The 19,416-nt window shown below is 39.4% G+C and overlaps 3 protein-coding genes across 7 annotated transcripts; 2 read left to right on the top strand and 1 right to left on the bottom strand.

Moving 5' to 3' along the window:
- Window positions 1–471: 471 nt before the first annotated feature.
- On the top strand, window positions 472–6,630 carry tmem134 (transmembrane protein 134). 4 transcript variants are annotated; one of them, XM_030062315.1, is made up of 8 exons: window positions 472–676; window positions 2,029–2,356; window positions 2,453–2,520; window positions 2,637–2,723; window positions 3,372–3,448; window positions 4,069–4,122; window positions 5,161–5,214; window positions 6,229–6,630. In XM_030062315.1, the coding sequence occupies exons 2-8, from the start codon at window positions 2,144–2,146 to the stop codon at window positions 6,309–6,311; spliced, it is 636 nt and encodes a 211-aa protein (XP_029918175.1). In that variant the 5' UTR covers window positions 472–676; window positions 2,029–2,143; the 3' UTR covers window positions 6,312–6,630. The 4 variants fall into 4 exon arrangements, with proteins under 4 accessions (XP_029918175.1, XP_029918170.1, XP_029918193.1 ...); XM_030062310.1 differs by having other exon boundaries at window positions 473–676; window positions 2,063–2,356; XM_030062333.1 differs by having other exon boundaries at window positions 478–676; window positions 2,063–2,356; window positions 4,069–4,113.
- A 2,156-nt stretch (window positions 6,631–8,786) lies between these two features.
- On the top strand, window positions 8,787–14,740 carry aip (aryl hydrocarbon receptor interacting protein). Its single transcript, XM_030062643.1, has 7 exons — window positions 8,787–8,919; window positions 9,503–9,685; window positions 9,795–9,983; window positions 10,950–11,126; window positions 11,323–11,464; window positions 12,988–13,217; window positions 13,387–14,740. Exons 1-7 carry the CDS (start codon window positions 8,821–8,823, stop codon window positions 13,390–13,392), a joined length of 1,026 nt encoding a protein of 341 aa, XP_029918503.1. The 5' UTR covers window positions 8,787–8,820; the 3' UTR covers window positions 13,393–14,740.
- Window positions 14,741–15,411: 671 nt separating this feature from the next.
- On the bottom strand, window positions 15,412–19,141 carry cdk2ap2 (cyclin dependent kinase 2 associated protein 2). Of its 2 annotated transcripts, none has more exons than XM_030062366.1 (5): window positions 19,016–19,141; window positions 17,250–17,405; window positions 16,938–17,029; window positions 16,473–16,593; window positions 15,412–16,264 (listed from the first exon to the last, which is right to left on the bottom strand). In XM_030062366.1, the coding sequence occupies exons 2-5, from the start codon at window positions 17,302–17,304 to the stop codon at window positions 16,197–16,199; spliced, it is 336 nt and encodes a 111-aa protein (XP_029918226.1). In that variant the 5' UTR covers window positions 17,305–17,405; window positions 19,016–19,141; the 3' UTR covers window positions 15,412–16,196. The 2 variants fall into 2 exon arrangements, with proteins under 2 accessions (XP_029918226.1, XP_029918216.1); XM_030062356.1 differs by having other exon boundaries at window positions 17,217–17,405.
- Window positions 19,142–19,416: the final 275 nt, after the last annotated feature.

A 19,416-nucleotide genomic window follows, 5' to 3' on the forward strand; every position in this document is an offset into this window, starting at 1 on the left:
TACTTTCATTAAATAACAGCCTACTGTCATCACTATTTAGCTCAACTACTGTCCACATTTTTCACATACACAATATCGACATCTGAAATATGATTAAAAGAAACTAAGCATAAATTATCAGTTTAAACGTTTTCCAGTTTGCATCTTTAATAATGGCGTTTTTTTTTTCTTCTTATAGTGACCTGCAGATTGTCTGGAGGCATTCTACATGCAGGACTATGTCGCGGAGTTTGCAAAATATAGTTTTGCCATATGTGTAGGCGACATATAGCTAAAACATATATATATCATGTGCGCTATATGACTTTTTTTTAGGTTAACGCTTTTTTGGATGTATAAATGATTTTATGTAGTATAGTCAGAGGTGAAATCTGCATACTTTTAACCCGTACACCCTCGTGCAAGCGGTATAGATCAATGATTATGTAAGACGCTTTAAGTAGGTCAATCGACTTTGCGACACTTGATTAAACGCGGCTAGCGAAAGGCCATTGGGCGTACTCAGGTCTGTGCAATCGAGCGCCGAGCGTGAAAAAGAAAACAGTCGAAAGTTTTGGAAAAGTTTCTTTCGTGCTCGAGAGTAAAAGGGTGTTTTTTTCTTTGTACAATGGGATCTTATAAACTTGCCACAGCTGATGCAGACATGTGAACGCTCACATGAAAACGTGGAGTCGAGGTTAGTCTCCCCGTTAGAGCTGTTTTTGTTTTTTTTTAAAAAAAGAGTTTAGCTTCCTCCAGATCATCTGATCGCAGAGTAACGCTAGCCGACAAACAATGGCAGCGAGCGACGGCGGCACTGCTAGTCTGCTGCGGTGTGGAGGCGACGCCTGGCCTTTAAACGAGCCCGGCTAACGCTGTTATCTAAGACTAAGAGGTTTGGGCTGTTTGCTGTGTTGTTAGCGCTGATGGATAAACGATGTGCAGCCACCGCCGACCTGTTTCTTATGTGCGTGTGAGTGGGAATGTGCGTGCGCGTGCACTTAGAGCACGTGAGAGAGAAAAGTATTCTGCGCTGCAAAATCACCAATTAACAACTACTACTACTACTGCTACTACAGAATATAGTGCAGAATATAGTTTTGCCATTATTATTATTATTATTATTATTATGGTCCTTTAAAAAAAGAAGGATGGTGTTTGCCAGGAAAAACACCTCTGACAACATATAAAATACTACTCATAATTATACTAACTCATAACTATTAGTACGAGTATATTGTTAGGGCGTTGGATAAGCTTTTGCAAACATTTTCTTAGTTTCATTACTCCAGCAGTCACTCTTGGGATTTGTAGAGCGTCATTACCATCAAAACAATGGGAAATGTAGACAGTGTTACTGAAGCTATTGCTGGGCATTGGCAAGCAGGTACTAGACAGTGTATATTGATTTAATATCCATGGGATGTGAGGGATTTTGGTTATAGTATGATGTGGCATTAGTGTTGCCCTTGTTTGTTGCATTGGGATGGAGTTATCTGAACGTATAAGGCTGTGGTAGCTGTTCTGTGTTTTGCCTCTGCTGGTTGTGTTCATCATATCCACATTACTAATGATTGTTTTTATGAAAAATCTCATGGTGTATATATATTTTGTGAAAGCACCAATAGTAACCCCTACCGTATGATCACAATATTAATAACAGGGTATTCGATCCAAAAAATATTGCCATGTTTCATTTGTCCATATTGCCCATCCCTACTGAAAAGCACTGATAGGATTTGTATCATGGTAAACCGCAAAGCTTTACAGAATTGACTTAAAATGTGTAAATGAAACTCTAAATAAAATTTACTGCGTAACACCTGGATAGACTTAGTTAAATATACTCTTTCAGCATGTACTATTTCAGATTTAACACAGTGCTCTAAAATGTAAATGTCATAACATATGAGAATGAGGTGCATAAATAGTCCTTATCAAATATCTCTTTATATAACAACATTAAAATATCATGTTATACACAGAACTAGAGAATCAATATTCTTAAAACTAATGATATTAAACTTATTGATTTTTTTTTTTCCACAGCTACAACTGAAACATGATACTATTTTCTTTGCAGCTGCTCTTCTGTGGGTGACAGTTTTCTCAACCCACTGCGTGCATCAGCCCACAGGACCACAGAGTCCAAGAGGCGGGCACCATGGCAACGCCTTTTAGTATTGATGATGCCTTTGTGCTGGAAGGAGAGGAGGAAGTAGCCGTGTCTGATGAGGAGATAGAGGGATGGAAAGGCAGGGACAAAGACAGAGAGGGAGGAGAGATGACATTCGGTCCTCTATCGTTCTCTAAACCTCAGAGCCATCCCGTGCCCGCTGCAGCTGGCTCCCCTGAGCACAGTAATCTAAAATACCAGGTAACCCCAAACACCCACCTCTGCACACAGATTATCTAACTTTTTGTTTTCTTGAAACTGCAGTTTATTTCTAATCTGTTCTGTTTACATCTTTAGAATCTGGAAAATGAAGATGTTTTAGGCAGCAGTGGCAATTCCTCCTTCAATAACTTCTTCAAAATCAGGTGGGGCAACACACACACACACACACACACACACACACCCCGTTATACTCTGTGAATATGGGTTGTTGTGTTTGGTCAGATGAGGCTGAGTATGTATGCATCTGCTTGCCCCACAGCGATCCTGCAACTCTGTCTTACTGCAGCTCCCAGTGGTCCTTCAGCACATTGAGTTCAGTCACCCAGCTGTCGGCGCACTGCTGCGGGTAATTTCACACACACACTTCAAAGACATACACACTGACAACTAGGGGTGTAATGCTCCATGGATCTGGATCGATACATTGATATAATGATCATTGAGCCAATATAATAGATACTAAGTGAAAATATCAATCCATATTGTCATCTTTGAGATACACTTTTATTTTGAAATTCCCATTGCACGTCTGTATCACTGTTTCCATCCAAGCCCACGGCTTTCCTAGGTGATGAAATAGTACCAGAGACAATAAGGATATCTACTCCCCTCTCGGGAATAAATCAGCAGTGTGGAAATATTTTGGATATCAGAGAAAGATGGGTCAAGTGACAAAACGCATGCCATACGCAAACAATTCCAGCACGAAATAAAAAGCTCAGGAATCATGACGAACCTGGAGAAGCACCTAAAACAGAAAAACAGTGTTGTAATGTAACAGATTGTGTTAAATGGGCATATGATGTTGTCTAATTGAATCGAATCAAAATGATATTGTGGCTGTCGTTGTGATATCGGCAAATATCAAATCATTGTCCAAAGAATCAATATAATATTGTATCATGATGACGCTTGTGATTTACACGACAAGTAACAACTGAAACAAACACAGCTAATTAAAAAAAAAAAAAAAATATATATATATTTTCCTCAGATGGGTGTCCCATCCACTGGTCAAAAAAAACCGAAGAGTTGTTCTCGCTTCATTCCTTCTCCTCATCACTGGAGTGGGTAAGTCTTCAAAAGAGGCCTTGCCAAGACACTTTGCTTCTTGAAATTTTTCTTGTTCACCGAGTGTAGTATTTCTCATCCTGAAGAAAACAAATCAATGTCTACAGTTCTTATTTTATGATTTCTAAGACCTCTTTTCATGATTTCAAAGGTCACAGGAAGAATGTCAGGCCTGAGTCAGTCTCACCTTTGCACTCTTTAGTATCGGTTACATTATCGAGGATGTTAACTCTACTCTGCTTTTACACTGATTGTAAGAGAATCTGACTATGGTGTAAATAAAGAAATAAAATGGATGCAGTTGTATATTACAAAAGGTGTGCATCATAGACAGTAAGACCCAAGTAAACATCCCTGATTGTCAGTACACACATAGTTTAGTTTTCTACCTCAAATGTTGTGCAATTTTAAAGCAGTTAGTTTGTTCAGTGTTGTGACATGCTTTCAGCACACAGTGAACTTTGTCCCCATGTTGATCTTCTGTGTATAACTGAGAGTTTTTTTTTTTTTTTACATTCAGGCACTAGAAAAATAAATTATAGCTTACTGTTCTGTTACTACTGTTAATTTATCTTCTTCTTCTTCTTCTTCTTCTTCTTCTTCTTTTTTTAATTCCCCAGCTCTTATTTTCACGGGTATTGTCATACAGTTGAGCCCAGATGCAGGTAAGAAAGGTAAAAGGATATGCAGGCCCATCAATACTTGTTGTACTTTTGCTTCTTCTTGGCGGTTCAGAAATAATAATAATCATATTCATAATCAAAATGATATGATGATGATGATAATAACCATATAAGCTGTACTTGACAATATCTCCAGTAATCCCAGCAGCATTACAAGCAGTAAATAATGAATTTATGTATTGTACATATTTCAAAATAAAAGCTTTACTTAATTATCAGATAAGTAAATGCACCAGGAACAGTGAATAAACAGTTATGGGCATAGTTATACAAAACCTGGGTAAACAACAATATTAAACACAGTAGAAACAAAAACATGAAAGCAGATCTTTTACCGTGTTGCTCAGCAGTGTCAGTTTGTAAGGCAACATGTTTTTTCTGAGGGATCGTTTCCTGGCAGAGGCTTCCATTTCTTCCTGGGGGTGACAGCAGAGTGTAATGTGTTTTGGCTGCTTAGAACTGTCTTGAAAATACTCAATGCAGACACAGTAAAAAAACAAAACAAAACAAACAAACAAAAAAAAACAAACAAACAAACAAAAAAAAAACTTGGAGAAAGCCAAACAAAGCTTCACATTTACTGTGATTGATTATGTACCTCGGGCGATCGTCAAGTCAGTGGAAGTTGCTTTTCCTGCTGTACAAGAATGACAGGAACTGGCTTCTTCGGACGGCCAGAAAATGAACTTTTATATCCCCAATTCACACTGAGTATATGCAGACACCATCAGGAATAATGTAAAGGAGATGTGCAAGCTAAATGATTGGCTCAAAAACACACAAAGAATAAGACGATAACATTGCAATTGGTATCTTATCATTTTCACCATTCGTCAAAATACGAGATACAGTCTTTACTCTTGAATAGCAAAAGCTCAAGTCGTGTCCAGCATTGTAAAAGAAAAAATCTCCTTAGCACTCCCAGCTCATGTTTTGCCAAACCCACTGATGCAGCCAGGCTTTGCAAGCAACCAGCATATCCTGCTGACTGTAGGTTCTAGCTGATAAACCGTGGACTTGTCTCTACAGGTGTTTCAAGTGCCATTTTCTTCGTACCGGGATTTCTTCTCTTCATTCCTGGGGGTAAGTAGAACCTCTTGTTCTTAAAACTTTCTCCTTTAACTTTTTTTTTTCTTTTTTTTTTTTTTTAATTGTGTGTATGTGGGTAGGTTGTGGGTAAGCTGTGTGTATGTATATACATGTATGTTTGAGTATGTATATTCGTGCATTTACTATAGTGACTTAAATTACGCTCAAACAGCCAGTAGAAAGTAGCCCAGATCTACATTTTTTCTTCAAATCTCAAATGAGATCTCAGATGTCCTTTTTTATACCAGCATGAACAGCAAAACATGACATCGACATTTTCAGTTATGATTTTGGACACTTTCATATGTTGTTCTACATCAGATTCCTGCTGATGTGATGGGTAGATCAGAACAATCAGATCCTATGCTTTTTTGTTGTTGTTGTTTTTCCACCCGCTGAGCACTCCTATCACTGTCAGAGCGTCATTATTCATTCATTGCCAGCAGTGTTGGACAAAACAAAACATGGAGGATTGCAGCAACAATGACAGGGAGACAGCAGGTTGCAGATATATAGGAGGAATGCTTCAATCCAAGCCGGGCCCCTCACCACTGTTACCACAGCAAACAGTTGAAAAAATTAATGCCTGCGCCACTGTTTCATTAATTGTCATGATGAAGTGTCGTGCCAATAACATTTTTGGTTTTTCAGCAGTGAGTTTGTTGTAAATGTGGGCTCATGGTACAGGTCTGTTCACACTCATGTCAGATGCAGGTCATGTATAAAGATGAATTTGAACAGTGAAAGCAAAAAAATCAGATCTGAGGGGGAAAAAAACAAAAAAAAAACAGAACTGAGTCAGTTCCAACCATGGTGTGCAGGTAGCCTTAGACTGACTTTATGTGTATGCTTTTTGTGGGCCTGTTATGTTATTGTTCCACTTTTCTGACCACATATGATCACAAAAAAACTTTCAGTGTTTTTTCTTCTTTTTTTAAGTTGGCTTTGGGCTGCAGCACCTTAATTGCTTCGTCGACATAATAATCTGATTTCCTGTGTTTCCACCAGTGTACCATGTGATATACATCAGCTGTGCTGTCCGCGGGAGAAGAGGCTTCAAGCTTTTCTACCTACCTTATTTTGAAAAATGACAAGTTATGCCACACTACATCTTAGCTACATGTTTTTGTTGTTCTCATCGTCTTTATTATGAAATGCATTTTTGTCACAAATTGCAACAAGTGTAACAAAAGAGATTGTCACATTGTTGTTTTTAAAGATTTTTATCCTGTCATTATTATGACCACTACTAACTGAACCACTCAGTGCCTCAATTATGTTTCCACTACACCAGATAACTGTGTCTGTACGTGTTTGTGGATGAGAAGGAGATTTGCCCTGCTTGTGTTTATGTCATATGTGTGAATAATGACTGTGAAATTACAATAAACTTTTTGTATATTACTTTAACATTATGTCTATTGATTTAGTTTGCACAATGGGGACAATGTGAGCTATTGTTGCTTCTATTTAATAGGCGCATGTCGCTGCAGGATCACACCTTCAGCTTTGTCATCTATGTAGTACACAGCTGTTTACTGCCATCTACTGTTTTTGTTATCGAGATTACTGTTTTTGACGTGCCAATTTTTTTTTTTTTTTTTTTTTTTTTAATGGAAGTATAAAACAACAGCTTCCTGGAATATCCACTGATGCTGTGTTTTTTGGTACCTTTAAAGTTTTTCCACAGTTAATTTATTTCAGGATCACTGTCTCAAGAAACACACTGTGGGCAGGAAACCACTGCAGTGTTCAAATCCTTGACATGAATACTAGTTTTGTGATTTTGTTACGTTTCTGTAACAAAAACGGTTGTCAGAGATTGTGGTTATCAATCCCAGTTCATATCATTAAGTTAAGTCAGTAACTAATGCTGATATTTAGTGTAGGTGTGATTATAAGGCATAATTTTCATTATTTGTTTTTACAGTGGATCACTAACAACTTACATAAACAAGAGTTTCTACACCTTGTCAAGGATGAATCAAGCAGAGATGAAAGATAAATCAGGCAACTCACCAAGTGATGCTTTATATATTTTAAAAAATGCCAATGAAATTGATGGCTTATGTGCAAATATGACCAGCCAATATTTAGATGGAAAATACAGTGATGGGTAGCTTACATATTTTTTCCTGTGGTGATAAATCTTACTGCTTCACATAGTTCAACAGATCTAAAGGAGAGGGGGCTTCGTTATTAATGTTATATACAGGATTTTTAAGTAATTTAAATCAGCAATTCAAGGCCAGTGTTTATCTTAGGAATTTGCATCGTCTTAACAAGCAAGCTCCAAAGCTCCACGACACACTCTTCTTTTCATAATCTTTTTCCAGCACCGAGGTGAGTGCTGACCCAATCACCATGAATCTATAATGCAAACCAGTGCTTATCATTTCTCGATAAATCCTCATTAATGTCTCTCTGGCAGCTTCCCATTCCCTTTCTGTCAGATGTCTTAAAATATTAAGATATCTTTCACAATTATTCATATCCTTGCCATCTCAGACTTGCAAATAAGTTTTTTCAGCAAATTACTCTTTCCATTTGAACTCCATAGAAAGATAAAGTTATCATCAGGATGTTTGTTTTACATCCCAGCATGACATATTTGAACTTCTCCGCTGAAATCTAAAATCCCCACTTATTCAGTTCTTCACCTGATATGAGGCTTTCTGACCTTTTCCATAAAGACACGGAATTTGCAATTAAAAGTAATCCTTAACTTGTGAAATATGTCACTGAAAAGCACTGAGCTTCCTTGAGGGGGCTTATTCTCTTATCTCTATTGACACTGAATAAGCCATCTTTCCACAGAACATTGTGTACTCCTTGTATATCACTATACACAGCCACATCACTCTCTATCCACTATTGCTTTTTTAGCAGCAACTGTTTCTCTAAGTTACATTTTTTGATCTTTCTAAGGTTTCATGCATTTTTTTCCCCCTTTATCTTTTTTCTTATCAGGTTTTATTGAAGTTTTACCATGTTCTTGGTTGTGGATCTAAGGTTGCTTTCATCTCAGTGTTGTGTTCATTATAATATGGATTGTGCATTATGAAGCCTTTTAAGACTGTAACTGTGATTATGGGCTAAATAAATACATTTATGTGACATAAATTGCTTTTATACCCTATATAGCCCCAGTTGGTGGTTAATCCTGGTCCTTGGGAATCTCTCAGAGGATACAATTTCCTTTGTAAGAGAGATGGAGAAATGATTATTCATCGCTCTACAGAATTTGGTCTACTAGCCACTATTGGCTATTCAATAGTGGCTAGTAAAGCTAGTAGATGTTTAAGACCTTATACATGATGATTTATGATGATGAGAATACGTTTGAGGAAAATCAGCATAATCTTACTGTTCGTTTTTCATAATAAATCTCAAATTCAGATTTTTGTGAGTTTGGTGAATTGGATTAGATTAGTGCTGTGATTAATTTTCATTTCAATTTCAACTGGGTTTATTTTTTTTTACTGTGTCTCGGCCACATTGGGCTCTAGAGGGCGCTGCGTTGCCCGTCCGATTCCGCCCGAAGTGACTTCTGATCTGCATTCGGCAAACATCGTCACTGACTAACTGACTCAGTCAAGGATGGAGGAATTGGCACGCAAGCTACTCGAAGAAGGGATACAAAAGAAGCTGGTTAGCCCCGGTAGAGGAGAACTATCGGCGTTTCCCGATGGGACCAAGGTAAAATCATCCTTACATGGCTCGACGGGTGTAGTCCGACCTCCTGAATTGATTTTTATAAGCGAGGCGACCGACGTTAGCTAACGTCAATGCTACCATCAGATAACTTGGCTAACGTTAGACTGTAACTTAGCTGTCACTTTGTTTATCGTGATAGCGAAAGCGTTGCGTTTGTGTGCAGATAACGCTCACGACCCTGTAGACCGTATTGGTTTTGTGGCGATATGTGAGGTTTAATTCGTTCGGGCGTTTTTTCGCTAAATCTTGAACATTTTTTCATCTCTGATGGTAAGAAAAGTGGGCGGGACAGGATGGCATGTGTTTTCCAGTTGTGATTGGCTTGCCTGTGCCGTCAGTCTGTTTCCTGTGGTTGTGGTTGGACAGAAAATGATGGACATCAGAGGTTCTCCGAGCCTGCCCAGTCGCGATTCCTCTTCTATTGTTTGAACTAAATTAGCTACCACAACGATATTGAGTGCTAAAAATGACTTAACATTAGTGATGCGGTCCTGCTAACTGTTTAGTTCTTGTGTTCATCAGCTGCTTGTTTTCCATCTCACCCTCCTCTGTGCGACTTGACCAGGTGGTCTTCCACTACCGCACCAGCCAGTGTGATGGCACGGTGCTGGACGACTCCAGAAAAATGGGAGGCCACTGCAAACCCATGGAGCTCATCCTGGGCAAGAAGTTCAAGCTGGCTGTGTGGGAGAGGGTAGTCATCACCATGAGGGAAGGCGAGATTGCAGATTTTACCTGCGACCCAAAGGTCAGTAAGACATCCAAAAGGGATTTCATACGCTCACCTTCGAATGCTCACCTTGCAATATGGTATATTAACATCCTTTGTACTGATAAATACTCTCCTCACCCGACAGCACACAGCACTGTACCCACTGGTGTCCCAGTCCCTGAGGAACATCAGTGTGGGAAAAGACCCCCTTGAGGGCCAGAGGCACTGCTGTGGCATCGCCCAAATCCACTCCCATCACTCTCTGGGGCACCAGGACTTGGACCATCTCCAGGCCAATCCACAGCCTCTCATTTTCACCATAGAGCTGCTAGAGGTCAGTGTGAACAGACTGAAGAGAATTTACATTAACTGTATCTACTGACAGCACATGCATGACCATACATGCACACATCAGTAACCACTGACTTGTGGTTTGGCTAGGTATTATGTCTCCTCCCTGGTGAAGATGATGTCCCAATGCCATTGACCATACACTAAAAACTTTGCATGTGTGTTGTTGCAGCAGTATAGCAAATAAGTACTGTGGAAGTCACCAGAATTAATACTGAGATACCAAGTTAAAATCAAAATTTGTAACCAGTACCATTACTATTTTTTTTTTTAGATTTGGTAGTGTCTTGATACCTCACTCTATAACTCAGTTGGTTTTATTCTAATACACTTAAGCTGTATGCTTAAATGCCTGAAACACCTAAAGTTGCAGCCATGCTTACAGGGCTGTAAATCATGATGAAAGCACATAATAATCACTTTGTATTTATTGTTACATCAGGACATCTGGTACAGCTCCTCTAATTTGAAATTAGCATTTTGTTGAACCGCTTTGTTATCACTTGAATTCTACAGGCCAGTGTTGCTCTTGTATCTCAGTGTTTGTATTCTAATGTAGCCTATATGTTTTAAACTTGAAAGACAAATTTTCTGTTTACTTGTTACTAACCCTAACTTTTTTAACAAAGAAACATTACTGGAGTGGGTCCCAGCCAGTCTGTTAGCTAGCATCCACCCCACTGAGTACCGTATATGACTTATCAAGACACTGGATCCATACCAGCTCTGTGGACAGTGACTCTGACCTCTCTGCAGGAGGACAGCTGGAAAAAGAATTACAAATAAACCATCACATTATCATTACGTTATGTATCCTATAAATAAATATTAACACTACAATAGACAACTACAGAGACAGCTGCCCTGCCATTCCTGTCATGTCGCAGTTGACTCATTTTTACCAAGTGCAGTGCGAAGCCACCATTGATCTCAGTTCTCCTCCACTCAGGTGCTACCTCCTGGCTCCTTCCAGCTTGACATGTGGGCCATGACAGACAAAGAGAAGCTCGAGTTGGTGCCTCAGATCCATGAAGAGGGAAACACCCTTTTCAAACAGGGACAGATAAAACAGGCCACAGAGAAGTACTACAATGGCATTGCCTGCCTAAAAAATCTACAGATGAAGGTTAGAGGACAGTTAATCCTTTGATGCTCCTCCTGTGTTTTTTTGTTTTTTTTTCTTGTACAGGCACTGTACTCCATTGCTCAATAGATAATCATGGTGCAGTCATGTCTACTTCAGTGTTAACACTTACATATGCCATAAAATGCCTCCAAGTGCCTCTGTAACTCTCCTGCCTGTGCCTTTGCCCTCCTCTCAGGAGCATCCTGGAGATGAGGCATGGATCAAGCTGGATCACATGATCACGCCCCTCCTTCTTAACTACTGCCAGTGCCAGTTACTTCAGGGCCAGTACTACGAAGTCATCAAGCACTGCTCATCCTTGCTCTTCAAATATGATGGTAAGGCTTGGCTTTGGACTCTAGAGAGGTAGTTTGCTATTGATCGACCAGTCCAGGATGTACTGTCAAGTAGTAGTGTCGTCAGCAAAGGTGCAGCAGTGTAGTGAACTTGGGCTTGTTCAGATTCACTAAGGTGAGTGTGTTTCTGGGATGCTGGAATACACTGTTAAGAATTGTTATGGTGTCATGTGGCAAATTCAGTGAAACATAAGTGAAGGACTTTGCTCACTTGTTCACCCCAGTGACTTGTCTACTTTCACTCTGAAAGTCTAGAGTAGTTAGCTGGTGAATATTGCCGCTTGTCTTGCGGACGTATGCTAGTAAGCTGTTAAACTCTGAATTAGTTCATTGATGTGAATGCTCACCTCGGATTTATGACACAAGGAACACTAACATTGCATCTTGTGTGCCTCTAAAATGTCCTTCTCTACAATTGTGATATTTTGTGAGTGTGTGTGGTTTGAAATGGCCAGAATCATCTAGAAAAGATAAGTTGTCTGATTTTATATTCATCTTATATGTAACTATAAATGTATGATCCATACGGATAACTATATGACTGGTTCTGACTACACCCAGCTGCAACAGTAGTTTTTATTTTTAATTCACAACATTCTTTTGAATCTGATGGACAAATTGAAATCAGTGGCTGTGTAGTTGTTGTATATCGTTTTTAGATTTGCAACACCGGTGTTGTGAGCTATAGGGTTTTAGTGATGGTTGACAGCCAGTGCTTTATTCAATTAACACATACTGAAGTCACAGTTACATATCAGTGCTCAGTATGCAACACCACAGTGTGAAATTAAACCAGAAAGCAATTCACACGTTTGGCAGTGGATCCAGTAACATAATAATTAAACAGTCTATTATGAATAGAATCAAGGTATCGTGATATATAAAAAGACACTTAACAGAGATTGAACAAAATCACTAGAAAGTTATCATTATGACTGACTTAAATTGTTTTTATTTGTCTGGTTTAACAGCTAACTATCTTAAAATCTGCAAATTGTCTCTTCTCCAACATATGCAACTAAGTTACATTATGGTTCATGATCATCTACTGTGTAGGTGTATATAAGTTTCTTTCTCTTGGTCAGTAATATTCATTTGTTGCTGGATTTGTTTCTGGCTGCACCATGTGGCTGATAAAGTAAAACCGATTGTAAAATTATAGGTTCTGTTGTTGTTGTTGTTGTTGTTTTTTTCCATCTTATAATAACTTAATTTTTCATGACTATTCTCTCTCATGTTCATTTATTTATTTATTTTTGTCTTTAACATCTGCCCCAGTCACTTAATTACAAACTATGTCTTGCCTGAGGTGGTATCGAACCATATGATCTGAGTTTTGTTTTTTTCTTAGTTTTTCTTCTTAGTTCTTTATTATAGCCATGTCCTTGGTCTCCCTCCTGACCATGGCATTCTGAACATATGAAGTAAATGCTTGCTACCGGGACAATAAATAAGATTAGACGGTGAAAACTCTCATTTCCTTTGCTGTCTCCCGTCCCTCACAGACAATGTGAAGGCCTTATACAAGCGAGGTAAGGCCCATGCAGCAGTGTGGAATGAGACAGAGGCACGAGCTGACTTTGCCAAGGTGGTGGAGCTGGACCCAACGCTGGCGCCCTCTGTGGCCAAGGAGCTGCGGGCCATGGAGGAGAAAATCAGGGCCAAGGAAAAGGAGGAGAAGGGTCGCTATAAAGGCCTGTTCAACAACGACAGGCCACCAGCCACCGCCACTACAGTCAGTCTGCGCTTTTATTATTGTAATATTGCTTGACCTTATTCCATCTGTCTCTATCATGGTCATCAAATATTAATTATTTATGAAAATTGTATTTGATGTGATCTATTGTAGCATTATGGTGAAGTATTAAATTTTTAAAAAATGGTGCTACCCTTCCTCCTCACAGGGCTGAATCTCATGGAGTTGGAACAAGAGGATGCTTGTGACTGTGAATTTCAAGATGGAGGAGAAGCAGTAGACACTGCTGACATGTCTAGTTTTATCAGTGCACCAAAGCCATACACTTTCCCCCCCACCACACTGTTATCCATGCCACACATTCACACAGTCATGTCATACATATACACTTAATTGACCCCTCACTGTACTGATATTATCGAGGTGCGATTTACCCAAGGCATGAGGAAGACATTCCTGCCTTATGATTTTTTATCTCCCGTCCTTTATATAGAAAATCTCGCCTCTGTTGCAGATTGCTTCTGGACATTGTCAGCTTGACGTTATGAAAGCCCACTGTCATACAAAAATCTTCCTAGCTGTGGAGGGTTTTTTTTTTTTTTTTTTTTTTTTGGTTTTTACTTGCCAGCAGCAGTAGTTATTTTTTTTTTTTTTTTTTTTGTTTTTGTTTTTTTTGCCTAACCTGTTGTAGTTTCAGTAATCTTGATATTCCTGTTAGCCCTGTAAATAACTTGCTCACATGAAGTGGCTGTCTACAATATGTCACCCTTGACACCTTTTGCAAAATTGTCACAGAAGGAGAATTTTATACTGGAATCTGCATTGTAGGTTATGCAGTGTCAATAGCAAAAGCAAAGTTGCTACAGTATTAAATTCACATAGATTGAGGCGGCGTTTGCTACTTGCTTTCTCTCAACTATGTACAGAGCTGTTGTGTAATGTTAAGTTCATTGTTTAACTGTAGGCAAACCAGGAATGATTGCAAGGTATTGCAGCAGGAAATCCACCCCTCTAATTTTACAAATATTTTGTCCTTTTTTTCCTCCCAAATTGCACCATGGACATTGTACACACAGATGCATATCTCTGCCTTGCACCGCTAAAGCCCCTTTTACATATTGGTCACATAGTGGAAGCAGTGGAATAAGCAGGAGACCCATTCTCCTCTGGTAGGTGGGGCTGGAAAAAGTTGTGACAATCATTAAATATGACACATGGAGTAGTGTTATTAGTGTTATCGTCATCACACATACTTTTGTCTTGTTTATATATATACACCATACTCAAATTTTATTCTTTGCAATTATGTTTTGTCAATATTTACTCAGCAAAATCCTCAGTATCTCCCTTGCTTAACTTTTTTTTTTTATTGTAAAGACAAACGTGTCTCCCTTCATGAGCAGAACTGGGTCATTAAACCACCCTGTTAAAATGAGGTGAGGTGCAACTGAGGCTGTGCATATGTATAACTGATAATAAATGTTTAATCTCTTTTTTTCCACATCAAGTTCTTGTAGTCACTGCAGACACTGAAGGAAATAAAAGCCCATCGGTTATCTTGACTTTGCATCTTAACATATAATTTCACGCTGCCTTGTCAAAGTTAGCCCCGTAAAATTAGTGATGGGACCCCTCAAGATCCAGTGCTCGCCTTGCTGAGCCCCTTCACGATGCCCCTTGTATTATTTTTCTTAATGTATTTGTGTGGAAAAAAAGCTGAAGCTGGGAGCAGTTTTGTCACAATATGGCTACGTGTACACATCTGCTTTTCCACGAGCCATATAATATGTGATTATGATATCAGTCAGAACTAGAAAAGCTGCTTTAGTTTGAGATTATGTAACAAGACAGGTAATAACAGACGTCCCCAAGGTGTTGGTGATGTTGGCTATTGAAGAGTCAGTTATACTTGAGATGTGATTTGAAGTGATTTTACAATAGATAAAAAAAAAACATTCATTGGTTTGTGTTGAGAAAAAAAAAAGATCGTACACATTAACACTGACATAGATTAGGCTATAGATTCAAAGTGGGTAAGACTTAAACATAGGCTCATGTTGCAGCAATTTCTAGTAAATTCAACTAGAGTGAAATTTTGCTTAAGACCCCTTGTTAGCCCCTTAAGGGCCCCTAGACCCCACTTTAAAGTCGACTTGTCTTCAATAACTGACAGACTGCATTATCAGCATTTCATTGACATAAATGAAAACACCTACTGAAAACTTTTTTTTTTTTTTTCAATTATTTAATTAAGATATACATACCGAACTGCAAAAATCTGGTTTACAAAATTACCGTACTAACAAACTGACTTGAGATGTACAGAGTTTTTGGAGTGGAGAAACATCTAGTATGCATGGCTACTACAAAATGCTAGAAACGCAAAGCAATGATCGGTGGCATTGGGGTATATTCAAGATGCCCAGATGATTTTGCACAGACATGAATATGGTGCCAAACAGGTCTTTTGGTTGTCAAGTGGCATTCAGTACAGCAGCTTGGAGAGATGAAGTGTGTACATTGATTTCATTCATTAAATATAAAACTGACAATTTTCTTGGTCAGATGTCAGATATTAGGCAAAAAAAAAACAAAAAAAAAAACGAGCAAACTGCTATATTCATTTAATAAAGACTGCCTTTTACCAATCGCTCAGCTAAGTAACATGTTCAAATCCCACCCCACCCCCCACTTGTCTAAAATGGGTAAAAAAAAAAAAAAAGGCTCTGAGCTCTTCCTATAACCTGAACTATACATATTTTGAATACACCCCATAGGTAAAATAAAGGCTGGAGCTTAACTTGGAGAAAAAGGGAGTAAAGGAATTCAGGGTACAGTGGAGACAAGAGGAACATAATGGAGCCTATAAAAAGCAGATGAGAAAAGCACAAAAGGTGGGGGGATACAAATTAAGGAAAGAAACAGAGGTTGGGGGAAAAAAAAAGATGATGGGATCTTCATGAGCGCTGGCTTCTACAGAAGAAAGACAGGGATGGATGAGGGGATCTTTCCACAAGGTTATGTGCGGGCGCTTCTCTCCGTCTCTGCCAGACACTCCCTGACCAGTGCACGGGCATGAATGATACCTGAACAAGAGTAACAAAAGATGCACAAAAGAGTAGCTCAGTCTATGGCTAACATTAATGGGATGAAGATGCAAAAATATCAGTCTTTTCAATGCATGTGTACTTAAGCTACAGCACAATCAGATGTATACAGAACAGCTTTTACAGCAGAGATGACAATGTCGTAATGCATTACATGACAACAGGTGGGTGTGCCAGTCAACTATACCTCTCTTTAGCCTCTCCATCGCACTCTTGCTCCCAGCATATGTGGGCCGGATCTCACGGCTCATCTCCTCAATGACTGACAGAAGCTCACTGTAGGTGGACCCTTGGGACACTTTGACCGGCTGTTCATGTGTGTGCACAAATGCATGTTTGGGGAGGAAAAAATAATGCAAATGATGAACAAATCACAAAAAAACTTGCCTGCAAATGTAAGCTGCAGGTATAGATGAAGAGAGGAATAGATACAGAACTTTTGCTAATATAATATGATCACATTTAACATCAGATGCACTTTGATCTAACAAAGCCATGAGAGTACACAATTTTCTGAGCCCCTATCACTATTCACTTTAAGTCCACAGAAAACACACTACAGCTGTAATGGCTTGGATACTGTTTTAACTGTATAAACATGACCTCTGCACAAGCCCATCGAACAGCAGGGATATCTGCAGCCCGGATGTACCTGAACAAAGCCCATGGAGGGTGGGCCAAAGTCACTGAAAGCTGGTCTAAAGTTGGATGAGGAAGGTAAGGATGGGGAGGGCACACTGGAACCTGCAGAGAGGAGAGAAACAGGAATGAGAGTCTGACATGACACAAGTTTTGCAAACAAAAACAAAACCAATCCACAAACAATGCATTGTGAGTAAGGTGGGTTAACATGTTTCATGTATGTGTACTGATGTGTACTATATATGCAAAACACACAGGCAAGGCAACTGGCCAATAACTGCAGGAATACCAGCAACATAAAAGCAGTCTGGTGTCAGAGAACCTGGAGGGGTGTGGTTTGAGCCAGACGGCGCAGGGGCAATGGGTTTATAACTCATGGCGATGTCACTACACAGCTCCCCGTATGACGCGCCACTTCCGTCGGTCCCGTCAACCCGGTGCTTATACAGCTTTACTGGTGGTGGTGAGCTCCTAAGAGCTGATGAACAGGTCATGTGTACAGACAAGACAACAGAAAGAGATATCATAAACGTTTTCAAACATGGGATATAAATAGTAACAGGAGGGAACCTAATGTACACTGACTGAAAGACTCATCATATAGGTCAGGCATGGACTATGTATGGAGAGTTCAAGCCAAGTGGCCCAGGTCAGTGTCCTGCAAAGCATTAAGATCTTTTGCAAGACTGGTGCTTTAGTGCATCTACTAGTGCTATGAGGACTAGTAGGCAAGTTTTCTGATTTTGTTATAAGACAGCATTTTATATCAAACCTACTGGCAAATTGTGACTAACATTGCCTTGCTTATAGGCAAGCACACACCAGCACCTGTTTCAATTAAATTTCAAATGATACAACTTTCTGTACCAAATTTCAGTATTGTGGTGATTTGAATCTGTTACAAAACTGTAACTTGAGTGTGGTCTAAACATACTAAATTTAGTATGAGCTTTTTTGTCCAGTAATGTTGTAGCTATATCAAGCGATCAGCATGTCAAAGAAGAATGGCTGAGAATAACGAATGATTACACTGGATGATTTGCAGTTAGTATTTTCTTGTATGGATAGTTAACTCTGCTTACTAGGACCCAAACACGGACAAACATTTGAATTTTACACATTTAAACCTAATAAATGAAACTACTCTAATAGACAGTTTTACAATTAAAATACTTTGACTATGGCTGACTATTATCATTATTATTATGATTACAATTCACAAGGGGCTTTACTGGCAAAATAAATAAATAAATAAAATAAAATAAATAGTACTAATCCAAACTGGGGATCGTAGGCAAATGTGCGGTAGGAGGCGCAGTCCCGCAATGGGGAACAACAACGACCCAGATGAGAGGTGGTGATGTTGCAACAATAATTATCTAAGACAGTGAAAAACAAAAAGACCTAGCTTTAGCGTTGCATAATCCCGGCGCTGGGCTGTAAATTACTTTACAAGCGGATGCAGACTTACACTCCACACACACACTCGTCCTGCCATCACATTGCTAACACAACACACTCAGTTTCCTTCATTCACTTGCCGTCTGCTTGAAAAATAATAAAATAAAACTCAAGCCAATATTAAAGTCCTTAGCTAAGTGTTTTAAGATTATCTTAACGCTGTTAGCGTCCGGTGTTAGAGTAGCCATTCAACCCTGAGTAAAGTTAATCTATAGAGCTGTCAGGCTACATTGAACACTGATCACTAATAAATCAAATCTGGTACCTGGCTCTGAATTGAAAGTTGTTGAATTGTGTGTTAAACCAAATAAAATCTTTTCAATACACGGATATCCAGATTCCGGTGGTCGACACCACACAAACCGAGCTACGCTAGCTGTATTGAATCGACAGAGCTAACATTAGCTGAGTGGAAACTAGCCGAGCTAGCTACCATAAGGTTAGCTACACGGCGGCTAGCCTCGCTAGCTCGGTCGTTATGCCGGTTAGCACAACAACATGAGAGGCACATCAACCACGAACACCGCTACAGAAAAACAAGGACCGGTTTGAGGAAACAGAGGCAATTTGTGAGCCGGCGACCATTGAGAGCTTCACATAAAATCCAAACTAACAGTTAGTTGTTACCTTTCTAGGGAGAGATTATCAGATCCTCTACAGGAGGCAAGCGCTTCTCTTCCTTTGTGTGCGAGTCTGCGCATGACAGGCTGGGCAGCTGCGCTCTTTACGCAGACCACTACGCCGTTGGCGGAAGTCTGCAAGTCAAAAACTCAAAGGAGGGTAGACTACAGTGGGGCCTGGAGTGTCCCAAACGTATCAAGTAGAGGCTGGTCAAGTGGACTAAACAGCTGAAACACTGAACAACGCCAGAATATGACGCGATTTTAACTTTTCTTCAAGTGGGGAAACCACTATTTATTTGTTTGTTTGTTTGTTTGTTTATAAGAAATTAAGGCAGTACACACATAGGCACAGTGATTCTCAAACGTTTTTCAATAATTGAAATATTTTTTCAGCCAAGCACCCCC

Source organism: Myripristis murdjan, chromosome 1 (assembly GCF_902150065.1).
Source record: "Myripristis murdjan chromosome 1, fMyrMur1.1, whole genome shotgun sequence".
Taxonomy (NCBI): Eukaryota; Metazoa; Chordata; class Actinopteri; order Holocentriformes; family Holocentridae; genus Myripristis; species Myripristis murdjan.

What these genes read in the sequence shown, in the direction of transcription:
- tmem134 (XM_030062315.1), top strand. Translation starts at nt 2,144, where the DNA reads ATGGCAACGCCTTTTAGTATTGATGATGCCTTTGTGCTGGAAGGAGAG. An exon ending in ACAGTAATCTAAAATACCAG is followed by an intron (nt 2,357 to 2,452) that starts GTAACCCCAAAC and finishes TTACATCTTTAG; the next exon opens with AATCTGGAAAATGAAGATGT. An exon ending in CCCAGATGCAGGTAAGAAAG is followed by an intron (nt 4,123 to 5,160) that starts GTAAAAGGATAT and finishes TTGTCTCTACAG; the next exon opens with GTGTTTCAAGTGCCATTTTC.
- aip (XM_030062643.1), top strand. Translation starts at nt 8,821, where the DNA reads ATGGAGGAATTGGCACGCAAGCTACTCGAAGAAGGGATACAAAAGAAG. An exon ending in ATTTTACCTGCGACCCAAAG is followed by an intron (nt 9,686 to 9,794) that starts GTCAGTAAGACA and finishes CTCACCCGACAG; the next exon opens with CACACAGCACTGTACCCACT. An exon ending in TAAAAAATCTACAGATGAAG is followed by an intron (nt 11,127 to 11,322) that starts GTTAGAGGACAG and finishes CCCTCCTCTCAG; the next exon opens with GAGCATCCTGGAGATGAGGC.
- cdk2ap2 (XM_030062356.1), bottom strand. Translation starts at nt 17,304, where the DNA reads ATGAGTTATAAACCCATTGCCCCTGCGCCGTCTGGCTCAAACCACACC. An exon ending in AGACTGCTTTTATGTTGCTG is followed by an intron (nt 17,030 to 17,216) that starts GTATTCCTGCAG and finishes TCCTCTCTGCAG; the next exon opens with GTTCCAGTGTGCCCTCCCCA. An exon ending in GATGGAGAGGCTAAAGAGAG is followed by an intron (nt 16,265 to 16,472) that starts GTATAGTTGACT and finishes ACTCTTGTTCAG; the next exon opens with GTATCATTCATGCCCGTGCA.